At 43.3% G+C, this 15,661-nt stretch overlaps 2 protein-coding genes across 2 annotated transcripts; one reads left to right on the top strand and one right to left on the bottom strand.

Moving 5' to 3' along the window:
- The first annotated feature begins 92 nt into the window (after nucleotides 1-92).
- ints13 (integrator complex subunit 13) lies at nucleotides 93-6,728 on the top strand. The gene is made up of 17 exons (XM_053415184.1): nucleotides 93-724; nucleotides 1,013-1,263; nucleotides 1,362-1,436; nucleotides 1,588-1,790; nucleotides 2,000-2,080; nucleotides 2,161-2,251; nucleotides 2,370-2,498; nucleotides 3,899-3,983; nucleotides 4,175-4,267; nucleotides 4,503-4,592; nucleotides 4,741-4,919; nucleotides 5,002-5,166; nucleotides 5,283-5,437; nucleotides 5,561-5,791; nucleotides 5,895-6,025; nucleotides 6,228-6,363; nucleotides 6,492-6,728. The coding sequence occupies exons 2-17, from the start codon at nucleotides 1,039-1,041 to the stop codon at nucleotides 6,526-6,528; spliced, it is 2,106 nt and encodes a 701-aa protein (XP_053271159.1). The 5' UTR covers nucleotides 93-724; nucleotides 1,013-1,038; the 3' UTR covers nucleotides 6,529-6,728.
- A 1,567-nt stretch (nucleotides 6,729-8,295) lies between these two features.
- LOC128429184 (eukaryotic translation initiation factor 4 gamma 3-like) lies at nucleotides 8,296-14,182 on the bottom strand. Its single transcript, XM_053415465.1, has 3 exons — nucleotides 13,886-14,182; nucleotides 12,712-13,039; nucleotides 8,296-8,510 (listed from the first exon to the last, which is right to left on the bottom strand). Exons 1-3 carry the CDS (start codon nucleotides 14,180-14,182, stop codon nucleotides 8,296-8,298), a joined length of 840 nt encoding a protein of 279 aa, XP_053271440.1.
- Between the last annotated feature and the right edge of the window lie 1,479 nt (nucleotides 14,183-15,661).

The raw sequence follows: 15,661 nt of genomic DNA, 5'->3' as shown, positions 1-15,661 counted from the left end.
CGCCATTAAAACACGATGTTTGCGGACATAATGAAATATTGTGGTTTTGATTGCTTCATGTCATGTGACCCAATCGTTTGGTATTGATCAATATGAGCCATAGGGTGAATTAGAGATGGTGGTTATGGGTGAGGACCCAGAGGAGTTTGAACCTTCAGCTGTAAACACGGGATCAAACTCAGGCTTGGTTTAAGTTTATTTAGTAAAGAGTAAAACAATCTGGAGTTAAATCTACCGAACCAGAAGCTTGATGCAGGGTAGGAACCGTCAAACAGCTGGGCCCTGCGACTGGGGAAGGAAAGTGGCGACGGACCACCATCGCTCACATTTCCGTTAACAACAAACCTGCTACGATCACCAGTGTATTGTTAGTGGGTTATTCCGAGTACGTCAACATAATTCGTTAGTTATCTACAAGTGGATTGAATAGCAAACACTCAGCTCAGCGCCCGCCCGACGACACGATGGGTGAATGTCCGTGTCGCCGGCGATGAACGTGAATCAGCAGACAAATGATTCCGCCCAGTGCTAGCTAACAGGCTAAAGCTGTGCGCTGACATGCTCCTGTAGCGTCTGGAGGAAGCGGCGGAAAACATGCGCCTCATTTGTTTACCAGACTTTTAGTTTATTCATAAATAAAACCGAAGACAAACAGGGAAAAACTCTGGTTCGAGTGAATTCAGGTCGTTTCCTGGTTGAGAAGCGTTCGAGGTTTTTCCCTCAGGTGAGTTGACATCTTCTGATCGACGGGATATTGATGTAGCTGTGCAGCAAAGTTCGATGTACAATGACAGTATAAACATTATATTCTATTCAATATGGCTGATCGTCCTCTTTGCTGCTGCAACAAAGCAAATGTCCTTGTTGACTTTGGGCTAATGGAGGATTATCTTATGTGACATTTAATTATTTATACTCAATGTACCAGTAAGTTAAGTTAACTTTTTAAATACTGCAAGAAAATTACAACAACAACAACATTGGTCTGTATTTTTTGTCGCTGTGCTTACAGGTCGGCTCCTTCTGCAGATTGTCAAGATGAAGATGTTCTCAGTGGCCCACAAGACGGTCTTCGTGGTGGACCACTGTCCCTACATGGCCGAGTCCAGTCGTCAGCAGGTGGAGTGCGACGTGCTGACCAAGAGTCGGGCCCAGGGGGTGATTCCTCTGGCCCCCGTGTCCAAGTCCCTGTGGACGTGTGCCGTGGAGTGCTCCATGGAGTACGCTCGCATCCTCTATGATGTTTATCCAACGGACAAACTGGTTAGAGTCTCTTTTCAAAGTTTGTTTTGTTTTTTTAATCTTAAATGTCATCCGTACCAAAGCCGTTAACAGTTTGTGCCACCTTTTTTATTCCACAGATCAATTACATTGTAAGTGATTCAGAGTTTCACATATTGAACACCTGGAGGCAGGAGAATCAGAGCACTCATGAGGTAACCACCCGTCTGTTAAAACTCAAGTAACCAGCATAATATAGTTGTACTCGCTGTGTCTTCCGCAGCTCTAGATTTTTAGAGAAGTGCAACATTCTTAAAAATAAACATCGGTGACTCAATCTTCTCGTAATGTCTCTCCCTCTGTCAGCTCATGTCAGCTTTGGCAGCTGTTGGGCCACCTAACCCACGCGAGGACCCTGAGTGTTGCAGCATCCTGCACGGGCTGGTGTCAGCGGTGGAGTCGTTGTGCAAGATCACAGAGTTGCAGCACGAGAGGCGCACCTCTCTCATGGACACGGCTGAGAGAGTGGCCAACAGGGGTCGGATTATCTGCCTAACCAACGCTAAAAGGTAAACACTGTGGTTAACATGCCCGATATCAACAGATGCAACCAGGGGATGTTGTATTGTCACTTTTTTTGTATTTGTGCGTATATACAGCCTTATCTCCAGGACAGGATTTATCACATTACTTGTTTTTTATCAAGCAAGCCCTTATAATACATTATATTCTTGAGAGCTGTTCCAATATATTGCTCTGTTTGTGTTTGATCATACAGCGATACTCACGTGCGCATGCTGGAAGACTGCATCCAGGAGACGATCTTAGAACAAAACAAGCTGGCCGCAGGTTCAGACAGGTCAGTATCAGATAACGTCCAAAAAAAAAGTCAGTCATAGATTTGTTTTTCTATTTCTAACTCACTGTTGTGTGTTTCAGACTCATGGCCATTCAGAAGTGCGATCTGGTTTTAATTCACATCCACCCACAGGGTGAAGAACCGCTGGTGTCTGACCGAATTAAGAAAGAGGTGGGTGCTAACGAGAGGCTCAGAGTTTTGAAGAACCGCCATCAGAATAACCCAGATAATAAAATCCCACCAGACCCAATGGCTCCAAGTCACGGCTGTTATTTGTCTCCCGTCCCAGATCTCCCCCCTGCTCACCAGTGAGGTTCACAGTGTTCGTGCTGGGCGGCACCTCGCCACCAAACTCAACATCCTGGTCCAGCAGCACTATGACTTGGCCTCGACCACCATAACAAACATCCCCATGAAGGTAAGGGCCGCCCTGCCCTGTCGTCTGGCTTTGCACATGCCTCATCCTCAAAATATACTCACACACATTTCAACGTATTTTCCCCCCCCGTTTCTCTAGTATAACCGTGTCATGTCCAGAATGCATTTCACCATTCCCACCATTTACTTGACGATTGCTTTGTTTTTGTTAAGTTGCCTCTTCTCTCACCGCCCTCACATGTTTTCTTTGTGCTTGCTTAACCTCTTATGTTTTTTAAAGCCTTTCATCCCCTCTAATGACTCATGAAACTTGACGGTCTTATCTTTTAGTTTTATCTCATCTGCACGTTGATATGACTGTGAACCTGCTGCTGGTTTCATGCTGTATTTTCTGTTTTGCTAGCCCACATTAAATGTTTGCGAACAGGTTAGTACTCTTACCACACACACATGCAAGTGAGGAAGGGGCCGAGTTGACACCATGTAGTTTACAGTGTGTATTTTGAGCTCTACCGTGGCAAACGGGTTCAGTTTATTGTGATGTTGAGCTGGTGAGGCTCCAGTGAAGAACAGGCAACTCTGGTCTCATGTGGACAATCCGGGTTTCAAATGGGGTTTGCTGGAAATATACAAAGTCTTCTCACATTTCCTTTTAAATTAAATTGTTTTAAAATAATTCAAATGTTTCTGAGAAATCCATTATTTTTGGTTGTGATGAGGTAACACTTTCCACAAAATGATTTAAATAAAGCTGAATATTATTATTAAAGTTGCCTTCAAGTCGAGACATCTGAGACCAGCATTGCCTCTTCTGACTTAAAGTACTCTTAGTGTCTGTCAGGTGTTTTCACCTTTTTAAAACTTATCCCAACTTTACCCAGGTCGTCGTTCCCCTCATCAGTTCCCACTCACTCTCCCTTTAGTGTCTTTGTGTGCTCCATTGTGCTGTCTTGACAACTAGTTTTTGAACCCTGACCATTATCTTAATGTTAAAACATGATTCCACCTGTTGTAGTTCTAAAACCACAAGTTATTTCGGAAGCGTAGCAAAATACTAATTAAAAGCCAAATATGTTTTTTTTAGATTTGTAGTTTCCAGGCCCTGTTTGGGCCAAATTGTACAATCTGTCTTTTTGTAAATTGTCAAACAAGTATAGGCTCAGTAGAAGCTTTGTGTTGTGGGACTTTAAGTGTGTTTACATTAAAAACAAGTCTCTTAGGTAGATCAGAGAAAGCCTACTTGAGTTATCCAGCAAGTGAACATTTCCCTTTTAATTTGCCCATCATCATTTACCCCTTGGAACATGAAATCAGCAGTGTGTGTGTTTGTGCATTTGTGTGTCTGTGTGTGTGCGTGTGTGTATGTCTGTGTCCGTGGGTGTTTGGGAGTTTGCACATCCATGCTGACCTGTATTTGTCGTTTTCTCTGTGGATGGACAGGAAGAGCAGCACGCCAACACGTCAGCCAATTACGACGTCGAGCTCCTGCATCACAAAGACGCTCACATGGAGTTTTTTAAAAGTGGTGGGTATTGTTGAAATAGGAAATATGAGTAAAGCAGGTATCGACATTTTCATATGCAAAGGACGTTGCTATATAAATTGAGAAACAAGTCTGCTGCATCTGTGCAACATCCTGTTTTATATATACGTTTGAAAGTCACTTGTTTATAAATCAGGATTTAACAGTTCACATTTTGTCTTTTCATCGTGCAGGGGACTTGCACATGGCTGGAAGCAGCACTCGGGAAAATGGACTCAAAGAGACGGTGACTCTGAAATGGTGCACTCCAAGAACCAACAGCATAGGTGAGCACAGCCAGCTTACCTGCCTTTTGTTACTAATTATTGAGGTTGATGAAAATGTTAAATAGGATTTCGCAAGTTGAATATTTTATCGTGAATTGGTTGAAGTTGAAGGAAACAGTCCTGTTAGTGGTAATATCAGACAGGTAGAGTGTATTACCCAGGAAAGGCAGTTATCTGTTGACCTAACTGTAATGAAAGCTGCCTGATTTAGTTTGATTTACTTTTTTCACCTCAGAACTACATTACTGCACCGGAGCATATCGCATCTCCCCCACAGATGTGAACAGCCGACCGTCGTCGTGTTTGACGAATTTCCTCCTGAACGGTAAGATGGATGAACGCTTTTGTCTGTGAAGTCAATGATTAAGATTTACCCATTGTTTTATCATCTTCCCTGTAACCATCAACATTCCTTCTATCTCAACTGATCTTCTCACTAATTGTTCTGCGACAACTTCGCTTACCAACCGCAGGTCGGTCGGTGCTTCTGGAGCAGCCCAGGAAGTCGGGGTCAAAGGTCATCAGCCACATGCTCAGCAGCCACGGCGGCGAGATCTTTCTGCACGTGCTCAACAGCAACCGCTCCACCCTGGAGGACCCGCCCTCCATCAGCGAGGGCTGTGGAGGCCGAGTGACCGACTACAGGATCACAGTGAGTTCAGCTCTAATCACACAGTGAAGATACAACAAGTACCAAAATGGTTCTGATCGTTTCGTTATCTTGTCTCACTCAGGACTTTGGAGAATTCATGAGGGAGAACCGACTGACTCCAGTGTCAGAGGCTTCCCACAATCCTTCGGGCAAGCTGCCAGCCGAGAGGGCTAAGGCGCAGCTGGAGCGGTACACGCGATACTGGCCAATGATAATCTCCCAGACCACCATCTTTAACATGCAGGCCGTAAGTAGCATGTAAAAATATTTTGTGGCTTGTCATGAAAACAATCTTTTCCTCTGAGAATTTTCTATTTTGGTCCACCAGCTCAGTCTTTGTGTCTTTCTGCATTTCTCCACTAGGTGGTGCCTCTGGCCAACCTGATAGTGAAGGAGACTCTGACTGAGGAGGACGTTCTGACCTGTCAGAAGACGGTTTACAACCTGGTCGACATGGAGAGGAAGAACGACCCACTTCCCATTTCCACTGTGGGATCCAGAGGCAAAGGCCCCAAACGGTATTTATTTATATAAAACATAACCCTCCATGATTTGGTTAAAAGCAGAAATGAGCAACAACGTCCCAGTTTATGGAAGTAAACCATCAGCAGGGTCAACTGATTTTCTATTATCCTTTCCAGAGATGAACAGTACCGTATAATGTGGAACGAGCTGGAAACTCTGGTGAAGACTCACGCCGGAGCCACCGACAAACACCAGCGGGTTCTGGACTGCATCATCGCCTGCCGCAGCAAACCACCTGAGGAAGAGGAGAGGAAGAAGAGGGGGAGGAAGAGGGAGGACAGGGAAGACAGGGCGGAGAAAAATGGCAGCAAGGAACCAGAGGACAAAAGCTGGCAGGAGTCAGAAAGGTAATAAACAATCGATTACATATACATGTGAATATTAATCAAAGATGAGAAGAAGAACAATCTTTTTGTGGCTTTCTAATATTTTTTGTTTTGTACTTTTAAGGCTAAAGGGTTTGGTGGAAAAAGAGGAGCCGGAGTCCGAGGTGATCAAGGATTCCCCCGACTCGCCAGAGCCGCTCAACAAGAAACCGAGACTGATGATAGAAGAGGTTCAACCTCCGGAGCGAGCCAAAGGTACAAAGCTCATCAGACTCTGGGCATTAGACATTAGACCAGTCCAGATCTTCTTAGAGACAGTGAAAAATCAATAACAATAAATATCTAATAGCTTCTGAAATTATAGGTTTAACTGACGATAGTAACATGTTGTAATCACCCATTGCAACGCCACTGAGTCCCCACTTCAAGTTAATGATCTGGTCTTGTGTCGCTGCAGGTCCGGTCTCGCTCCTCACCATGTGGACCAATCGCATCACCACCGCCAATTCCAGAAAGCACCAAGAGTTTAACGGACGAGTGAGCTCCGTCAACAACAAGTTCGAGCTGTACCAGCAACTGAAGGATGAGAACGGGTGTGTTACTGGGAGATGTCAATTATCAGTGTCTGAATGTGTAACAAGTACAATATGTCCAATGTTATTACAACTTACGCATCATTTTACTATATATTTCTGAGTCTTGACATTTTCCTTCTTCACAGGATGGATGTTCATGAAAATGGCAAAGCCACCAGATGATGTCTCCGTGGTAAACCCACGCTTCAAACCTTACCTGGGATCAGATTGAGGACAAGTGTTCTTCAGACTTTAACCCCCCCCCCCCCCATCGAAATAAAACAGACGGTGGACTCTAACAAGGAATTTATAATTTTTTTACCCATGGTTTTGTAGATATGATGTTCACATATTGTGTAACAATAAAAGCTGTCAGTAGAAAACTTTGCTTTGAATGTGGTCGTGATTCACTGGAAGCAGGATTAAATCTTTCCAAGGTTACAGAAAGTTTTTGATCAAGCCTCTCTGAACTCAAGGTTGACTGATCTGTCTGTTTGCATTCCCCCCCCCCCCCCCCCACAAATAACATTTTTCAATATAAAACACATTCTTAGCATATCCATTCCTCTTAGCTTTGGTACAGGTGCAATGGGATTTAAATGCCTGGCTCAATGGCAACAACGACTGAGAATAATAATAATAAACTTAATTTATAAAGCACTTTTCAAAACACAGTTACAAGGTGCTTTGCAACTTAAACAGGAAGCATTAAAAGCAAATAATAGGAAACAATAAAAATCTATTTGAATTCGAACTTACTTGGGACAATAGATGAATAACTCACTGGCTGGACTGACCTTTGTGTTCTCTTTGAGGAGTAATAACACACAAACCAATGAGGAGTTGTGCACTGACTCACTGGTTGAACAACTTATCACAAACATCCACTGACAAGCACATGAAGCTTTACCACAGATTGGACACATAACGGGAATGAAGGCTCCAGACTCGGTGTCAGATAAGTGGGGGGGTGTAGTGTATGGCTCCGGAGCAGCTGGATCAAAATGGCCCTTGGACACCTGCCAGTCTACTCGGACATAGGCTAGAGCTGGAAATGTCCATCTGGTTCCAGATGTAATTGTTGTGAGGACTGTTGTAGTTGAATACAAGGTTGTTGTCACCCCAGGGGTTGAGAATATGTGGGATACAATATCAATATGAAGGAGTTTGTGTCATTGATTGGATGGATAGCAACTTGTGTTGTTCTTCAACCAACTGGTCTCCTGATACACTTAATGGGAGATTATTTGGGAGAACCTCGCGGCTGGGGGCTCGAACACAAGGACGTCCCGAGAGAAGACTCGGACAGTTTGTCCAGACCGTGTCAGCTGACCTGTACATGTGGTTGATGACTCCCCCCCCCCCCCCCCCTTGAGTTGTTACTCTCTGCTGAGACCCTGGCGTCCTGACTCACGCCAGATGAAACATGGGACAGATGTTGAATTGTCTCACCCTGCTGAGGTATTGATGATTGCTGTGCCGTTAAGTACAAGGGCCGGTGACACATCTGGAAACAGCAGACGGGTCTGTGTGTTGTTTGATGGTGGCGCTGACTGTGTCGGGCAGCAGGACATCGGTTTGTTTCTCTGCTCGAGGGGGATGAGAAACAGACGGGAGGGGTTTGGAGCGTTGGTTCCACTGTGTTGACAGTTAAAATATCATTTTTAATTTATGAACTTATATTAAATAGACTCATTATCATATGCTCTGTATGCGTGGCCTTCAACAGAACATGCACTTGTGGTCATTTGTGTTCCACGTCAGCCATGCTTCTTATATTTCTAGCTGTACATTAGCCCATAGGTTCCTCCGTCCATGCATCCGCTCCTTTCAGCCGTGGGCTCCCTTTCAGACCAGTCATTCCAACATATGACCCCCCAGTGACTCAGCACCCAGAACAATCCCACACAGTCATATGGAAGTGAACAGCAGCAGACTTGCCCTGTGAGCTCACTGTGGGCCGCCTCTCTGAGTCAGTGCGGTGGGCTCTGTGTTATTCACTCTGGGGGGGGGGCCTCCTTCAGATGAGGTCGCGGGGGTCAGACGAGTGGCTCGCGGTACCCCGTCGGCGGCCTCATGTGTCAGAGCGGGGGTGACACTGGAAGAGGCTGGGGTCAGCGGCAGTGAAGGGTAAACACTGTGCAGCGGGGATGATGGCACCAGCGCTGAGAGAGTGGTGTCAGAGGAAAGTTCCCCAACGAAATGTTCCGACTGTCGATGCACGATGAGGCAGAGAGAAACATCTGCGGTCCGTAAATACTCAGAGATACTTAATGACGGATCTAATGTGAGTCCTGGCTGCTCACTGTAGCCGGTCGCTTCTACGAGAGGTTTTGTTTTTGAGGCATTTTGCTGTGTGTTAACCCCCAGAATTGTGTGTTTGTGTGAAGTTGTCAGACTTTTCTACCAGGAAATACATCTTGCACCCTCTCAGTTCTGCCATCCTTGCTGTAGGGCACCTGTATATTTTGCACGGGATTTGTTTTTTAAATAAGAGGAGGCATCTCTGATTGTATATCAGGTCGGGTTGTTACTCGGGTTGAAAGTCTGCTCTACCGACCTGAACTTTAATACATTCTCAGGAGAAACTGTTAAAGTTTAAGCCTCTCTCCCTGAAGGCTGTGGTAAAGATTGTTTGCTCAAAGAGTTAACAACACTGTCCCCTCATGTCTCATGCAATTGAAAGGTCCACAAACTTGGCTCCACACTGCAAACAATTGGGATGTAAATTAACAGTTAACTGCAGGCAGCAGGGTTGCTATTTGTTATTTTACAGAACTCATACTGTGCTCATCTTTAAAGTGTGTTACCGTAACAACAAAATCAACTGAATTAAAGTGCATTGCTGTATTTTCTTACTTTCCTAGTAAACGGGCTGGCAGCAGGGTTGCCAGGGATTTACAGTTTTCTTACTGTAACCTTACTTTACAGTTTGTCCACATACTTGAACAAACTATAGTGCTGTTTTTTCCAATATTTACAGTTTACGATTAGCATCAGTCTGTACATTATTGTTTTAAATGAAATTCAAAATATACTGAATGATTAAGGTTTACCCAAGATGCAGCAACCAACACATGTATAGAAGAGAGGAGACCTACAATACACAAGATCAATTGATTAACCTTTAGGGACTCCTTAGTATTTTAAAGAGTTTGACAATTATTTAAAGAATGATTTTGACCTCCGCCAGTATATGGTGCAGATCCAAATAAGGGGACAGTTGAGCCTTGGCCGAGGTTTTTAAATTTTAGAAGTTAAGGTTAAGTTTTACGGAATTTATCGGCATTGTCCATGTCCCACGTTGGACTCCCCGACAGGTTTTATGATCCAACGTATAGGGTTTTGTTTTAGGTTTGAATGTGGATGTCAAACGCCTGTTAGCAAGTAGGTGGAGCTGTGTTGGAATAACTGGTGCTTGATGGAGCTGCAACAAGATAAGGGAAGTATGCTTTATCTCCCACTGAACATTGTCCTCTCACTACTGGGGTCCCTCAAGGTTCCGTCCTGGGTCCCCTCCTCTTCTCTCTGTACACCAACTCTCTCGTCATTCATATACAGTGCCTTGCATAAGTATTCACCCCCTTTGGACTTTTCTACATTTTGTCATGGTATAACCACAGATTAAAATTTATTTCTTCGTGAGTTTATGTAATGGACCAACACAAAATGCATCATTTGGAAGTGGGGGGAAATATTACATGGATTTCACAATTATTTACAAATAAAAATCTGAAAAGTGTTGAGTGCATATGTATTCACCCCCTTTACTGTGAAACCCCTAACAAAGATCTGGTGCGACCAATTGCATTCACAAGTCACATTTGCAAGTCACATAATTACTAAATAGGGTCCACCTGTCTGCAATTTAATCTCAGTATAAATACACCTGTTCTGTGACGGACTCAGAGTTTGTTGGAGATCATTACTGAACAAACAGCATCATGAAGACCAAGGAGCTCACCAAACAGGTCAGGGATAAAGTTGTGGAGAAATATGAAGCAGTGTTAGGTTATAAAAAAATATCCAGAGCTTTGAACATCTCTCTGAGCACCATAAAATCCATCATAAGAAAATGGAAAGAATATGGCACAACCGCAAACCTACCAAGAGGAGGCCGTCCACCCAAACTGAAGAGTCGGACAAGGAGAAAATTAATCAGAGAAGCAACCAGGAGGCCCATGGTTACTCTGGAGGAGTTGCAGAGATCCACAGCTGAGGTGGGAGAATCTGTCCACAGGACAACTATTAGTCGTCTACTCCACAAATCTGGCCTTTATGGAAGAGTGGCAAGAAGAAAGCCATTGTTGAAAGGGATCCATAAAAAATCCCGTTTGGAGTTTGCCAGAAGCCATGTGGGAGACACAGCAAACATGTGGAAGAAGGTGCTCTGGTCAGATGAGACCAAAATTGAACTTTTTGGCAAAACGCTATGTGTAGCGAAAACCCAACACTGCCCATCACCCTGAGCACACCATCCCAACAGTGAAACATGGTGGTGGTAGCATCATGCTGTGGGGATGCTTCTCTTCAACAGGTGCAGGGAAACTGGTCAGAATAGAGGGAAAGATGGATGGAGCCAAATACAGGGAAATCCTTGAAGAAAATCTGATGCAGTCAGAGAGACTTGAGACTGGGGCGGAGGTTCATCTTCCAGCAGGACAATGACCCTAAACATACAGCCAGAGCTACAAAGGAATGGTTTGGATTAAATAATGTTAATGTCTTAAAATGGCCCAGTCAAAGCCCAGACCTCAATCCAATAGAGAATCTATGGCAAGACTTGAAGATTGCGGTTCACAGACGGTCTCCATCCAATCTGACTGAGCTTCATCTTTTTTGCCAAGAAGAATGGACAAACCTTTCCATCTCTAGATGTGCAAAGCTGGTAGAGACATACCCCAAAAGACTTGCAGCTGTAATTGCAGCGAAAGGGGGTTCTACCAAGTATTGACACAGGGGGGTGAATACTTATGCACCCAACAGATGTCAACTTTTTTGTTCTCATTATTGTTTGTGTCACAATAAAATTTATTTTGCACCTCCAAAGTACTATGCATGTTTTGTTGATCAAACGGGAAAAAGTTTATTTAAGTCTATTTGAATTCCAGTTAGTAACAGTACATAATGGGAAAAAGTCCAAGGGGGGTGAATACTTATGCAAGGCACTGTACATGGCTTTTCCTACCATAGCTATGCTGATGACACCCAAATAATCTTCTCTTTCCACCAATCTGAAACACAGGCAGCAGCACATCTCTCAGCGTATGTCTGTTTAATGGATATGTAAATCGACGAACACCATGCACTGAATGTTGAATAATCACTGACATCTTGTCTAGACTCTAGATATCAGGTTGTGATCACACGGGTTCTTTACACTTTGGACTTGAAGCCAGCAACATCGTGTCCGCTTCACTTCTTTCTTTTCCCCTTTTATAGGTAAGGACAGTATTTTTAACGTGGGGTTTTGCCATGTACGGTTAACAAGTGTGAACATGAGACAGATGTGCTAGCAACACCCGTGCCGGTGTGTGTATTGTGGGGAAGTGGTACCTGATGTGTTACAGTTTGAGAAATATGGAATTATTAGATGTGTGGCACAACAGAACAGATCATTTATAAAGTTGATAGAATTTTTATATAAAGACTTAAAGCCTGAAAATAACTTTATTTTCTGGATTTCAACTTGAGAAATTTGTAAAGTTAGAGTTTAAATGTGTTATATCATCTTAAATAAAACCTCTATTTAGTTTTCAAGTAAACAAATGAAGAGGACAACATGATCAGATTAACTCAACTTGGAGCTGCACTATCAGAAAATGTATGAATATCAGTCTGTTATCAGGATTTGTTATGTTTCCTTCTCTTCCTTCATAATTACTGGATGCAGCAGTTTTTCAGAAGCACATATTACGGCGATAAGACATCACAAACCAAAATCACACAGTGTAATATCAGATCATATCCTTTATTTAGAATAGAAAAAATCACAAGTGTATTTACATTCACATGTACTGTGGTAAACAATACAATACAACTTTACAATAACAGCGTTCTCCAAAGTCTGTACACTGACAATAATTATTGTACTTGCTGACAATGTGGCTGATGATACAAACAGATAGAATAATCATCTCTGCCTGTTTTACTCTGTTTCTCTGCAGCACTGCGTAAAGTGGCCAGGTGGATAGCATCATTCTGGGGCTCACTTCCTTGCCATCACCGTGTCCTTCAACAGAAGGGAGAGCCTTGGTGCCCTCCTCCCTTTCTCTGCGACGAACTCCAGCTGGTTGTAGTACGAGTCCATCACCTCCCTGGACGTGACCACCTCCAGGTCCTGCTGGATGAGCTGGAGGAGCTCACAGAGGCTCTCGAGAGACGGCCCGTCTCCATTTTGCAGCAGCTTCCTGATGCAGTAGTGCATTGCTTTTTCATCCAGAACTTTGGAGAGGAACAGCTCCCCAATAAACCGGATGGTATTTATGGAGCGACAGGAGGGTTTGGCGTTGTTCTTCTCTTCCCTCAGTCGATCAATAACCCTCACGTCCCTGACTGGCTCTAGGCAGGACACCCCCTTCCGTGAAATGTCCTCCCTGTCAAAGTTCTTCTTAAACTCTGCCTGGCAGTGTTTGACCAGCAGGGACCTGAAGGAGACGCTGGCCGACCAGTCGGACAAGGATTGGAATTCAACCTGAAGAGAAGAAAACCATAAGGAAATATTAACACAAATGCAACTCACATACTTAGGAAAACATTGTGATTATTTATGTGTAAAGAATTACTTTATACAGCAAACATCAAATGCGGTCAACAGTGATCAGTGTGTGCCGATTTTTATCCTCAACTCTAAATGAACTTATTATTTGATTAACCAAAGTGATGATTCATGTTGATTCATTTAGTATTTCAGGTATTCCTCAATTAACTTGTTTATGATCATCACAAATCCTTTTTTAAATTTTTCCTTTCTTACTATTTGAAAAAAAAAGTATTTTTTGTATCGCTACACTTCTAATTCACAACATGAGTCAAAAATGACCTGTTTTAATTTCCTATGTTATTTCCTGCATGACATGAATGTTTCTTTGCTATATCTCTGAAATCAATTAACTTCTTTATTTAATATTTCAGATAATCATTAGTAATTTTGTTTTTGATTAACACAAATCATTATTTTCTTTTTCCCTTTCTTACCTTATGAACAAATGTGAATTATTATTAAGAGTTTCTTCACAATCCATTACTACTGAGAAAGAATTGTATTTCCAATACAAAATATGTGTTCATAAAGTGATAAAGGAAAAATAAAGATCAATATTTCTGGTAATCAAAAACTGGATATTTAATGAATACCTGGAATATTAAATGATATAATACATTTATCTAAAAGATATGACCCATGGTGTGCATTAAGGGGTTAGCATAGCTTGTTTATCAAAGTGTTAAATGAATGTTACAACCTGCAAAAAAAGATAAACTTCTCAACTAAGTAAGAAACAGGATAAAAGTATTTTCCAGTCATAGATGCATCACTTACTGTTGAGAGGCGCTGACACAGATTGGCGAAGACTCCAGCAGAGTCTGGTTTCTTCACGGCCCTCTTGAAAACCAGCTCAACCGATTCCTGCAGGCTCTCCTCACCGTCCATCTCCTCGTTACTTATGAACGCTTGAAAGTTGTCCGTGACAGAGCTGACGGACTCCTCAGGCCGGACCTGCTCCTTCCTCACAGCTTCCTCCTCTGTCTTCTCGACAGGTGGGGTCCATGGCTTCTTGGAGGAGGCAGATGCCTCCAAGGACACAACAGCCTCCCTGGCACGGGGCCTCCGGAACATCTTTCTCTTCTATCAATACAAAGAAACAAGTTGAGGTGAAAGAAACGAGTTGAGGTGAAAGAAACGAGTTCAGGTGAAAGAAACGAGTTCAGGTGAAAGACCAGAGCTCAAATAGATCTGAGTTGACTTCAAGTCAAATCCAAAGAACAGAGTTCAGGTGAAAGACCAGAGTTCAGGTGAAAGACCAGAGTTCAAATAGATCTGAGTTGACTTCAAGTCTAATCCAAAGAACAGAGTTCAGGTGCAACCAGCCAAGTAGTCAGACGAGAACTGAGCGAAAAGTGAAAACTGGCGGTTTCTTAAGTAACGACAGACTTCAAAGGTCGTCAGTTGACTGTTGAGCTGTGGGGGGAAGGGGGGGGGGGGTTGCTATGGGAACCTGCAGTGAAATGCATCATATGAATTTATCTAACAACCTATACAGATAGATACACACATAAATATACACACATACATACATACATACTCAAACACACTTGTATGAATCTATTCACCTTATGTCTTTTGACCCTGACCAGAGGAGATTAGTGCCGTCACAAGGACAACAAGACTATCTATTATAGTATATTATATTCTATTTGTATTTTTAAATTGTTTTTATATTTCATTGCATTAGTAGAAAGTATTACACGTTCACTTATTATTACTTTTCTGGTGTCTATTTCTGTCTGTCCCCTTTGCTGCTGTAACAACGCAGAGGGTGTCGCTCCTTGTACAGTTTGTTGAGCCCTATGAGGCAAATTGTGATTTGTGAATACTGACTATGCAAATAAAAGAAAGTATTGATTTGATTCTGGGTGTCCATCAACTAAGATGCTAAATGGGAAAGACAGAAGGTCCTCCTGCACCTCGACTCCCCCGGCACCTAAGCCAGGATCCTGTTTGTGGACTTCAGCTCCGCATTCAACACCATCGCCCCAGCTCTTCTCCAGGACAAGCTGACACAGCTGAGCTTGCCTGAGCCCACCTGCAGGTGGATCACTAACTTCCTGACTGACAGGAAGCAGCGTGTGAGTCTTGGCAAGCTTGTCTCTGAGACCCGGACCATCAGCACTGGAGCCCCACAGGGTTGTGTGCAGGGGTGGACTGGGACAAAAATTCAGCCCTGGCATTGTCTAGACCAGCCCACTACATTATCAACGGACACCACATAGAAGTCCACAAATCTCACGGCGTCTTCTCTCATGCATACTACTGTTACCACCTAGCCCATATTTTGCAACAAGGAGGGAGGCCACACACAAACCTCTCAAGCCAAAAGTAAATTTATTTAACTCCAAATCAAGATAGCTCTAACTACGTAGTGGGATGTGTAAAATATGTTACGCGTCAGTGGTGTTAACAGTGTTTGGATGTGTGAAAATAAGGTGTGATGTATGTTGTAAAGTGCAGAAGTAAGAAAAACAAAGGCTGAGGGCCCCATGCCCCTGGAAGCAGCCTTTAGATCTGCAGCTGAAGCCCAGCCCAAAAGGGCAGGCC

This window comes from Pleuronectes platessa, chromosome 22 (genome assembly GCF_947347685.1).
Source record: "Pleuronectes platessa chromosome 22, fPlePla1.1, whole genome shotgun sequence".
Taxonomy (NCBI): Eukaryota; Metazoa; Chordata; class Actinopteri; order Pleuronectiformes; family Pleuronectidae; genus Pleuronectes; species Pleuronectes platessa.
Note: the sequence above shows the minus strand (reverse complement) of the source record. Positions and strands in the feature narration are given on the sequence as shown.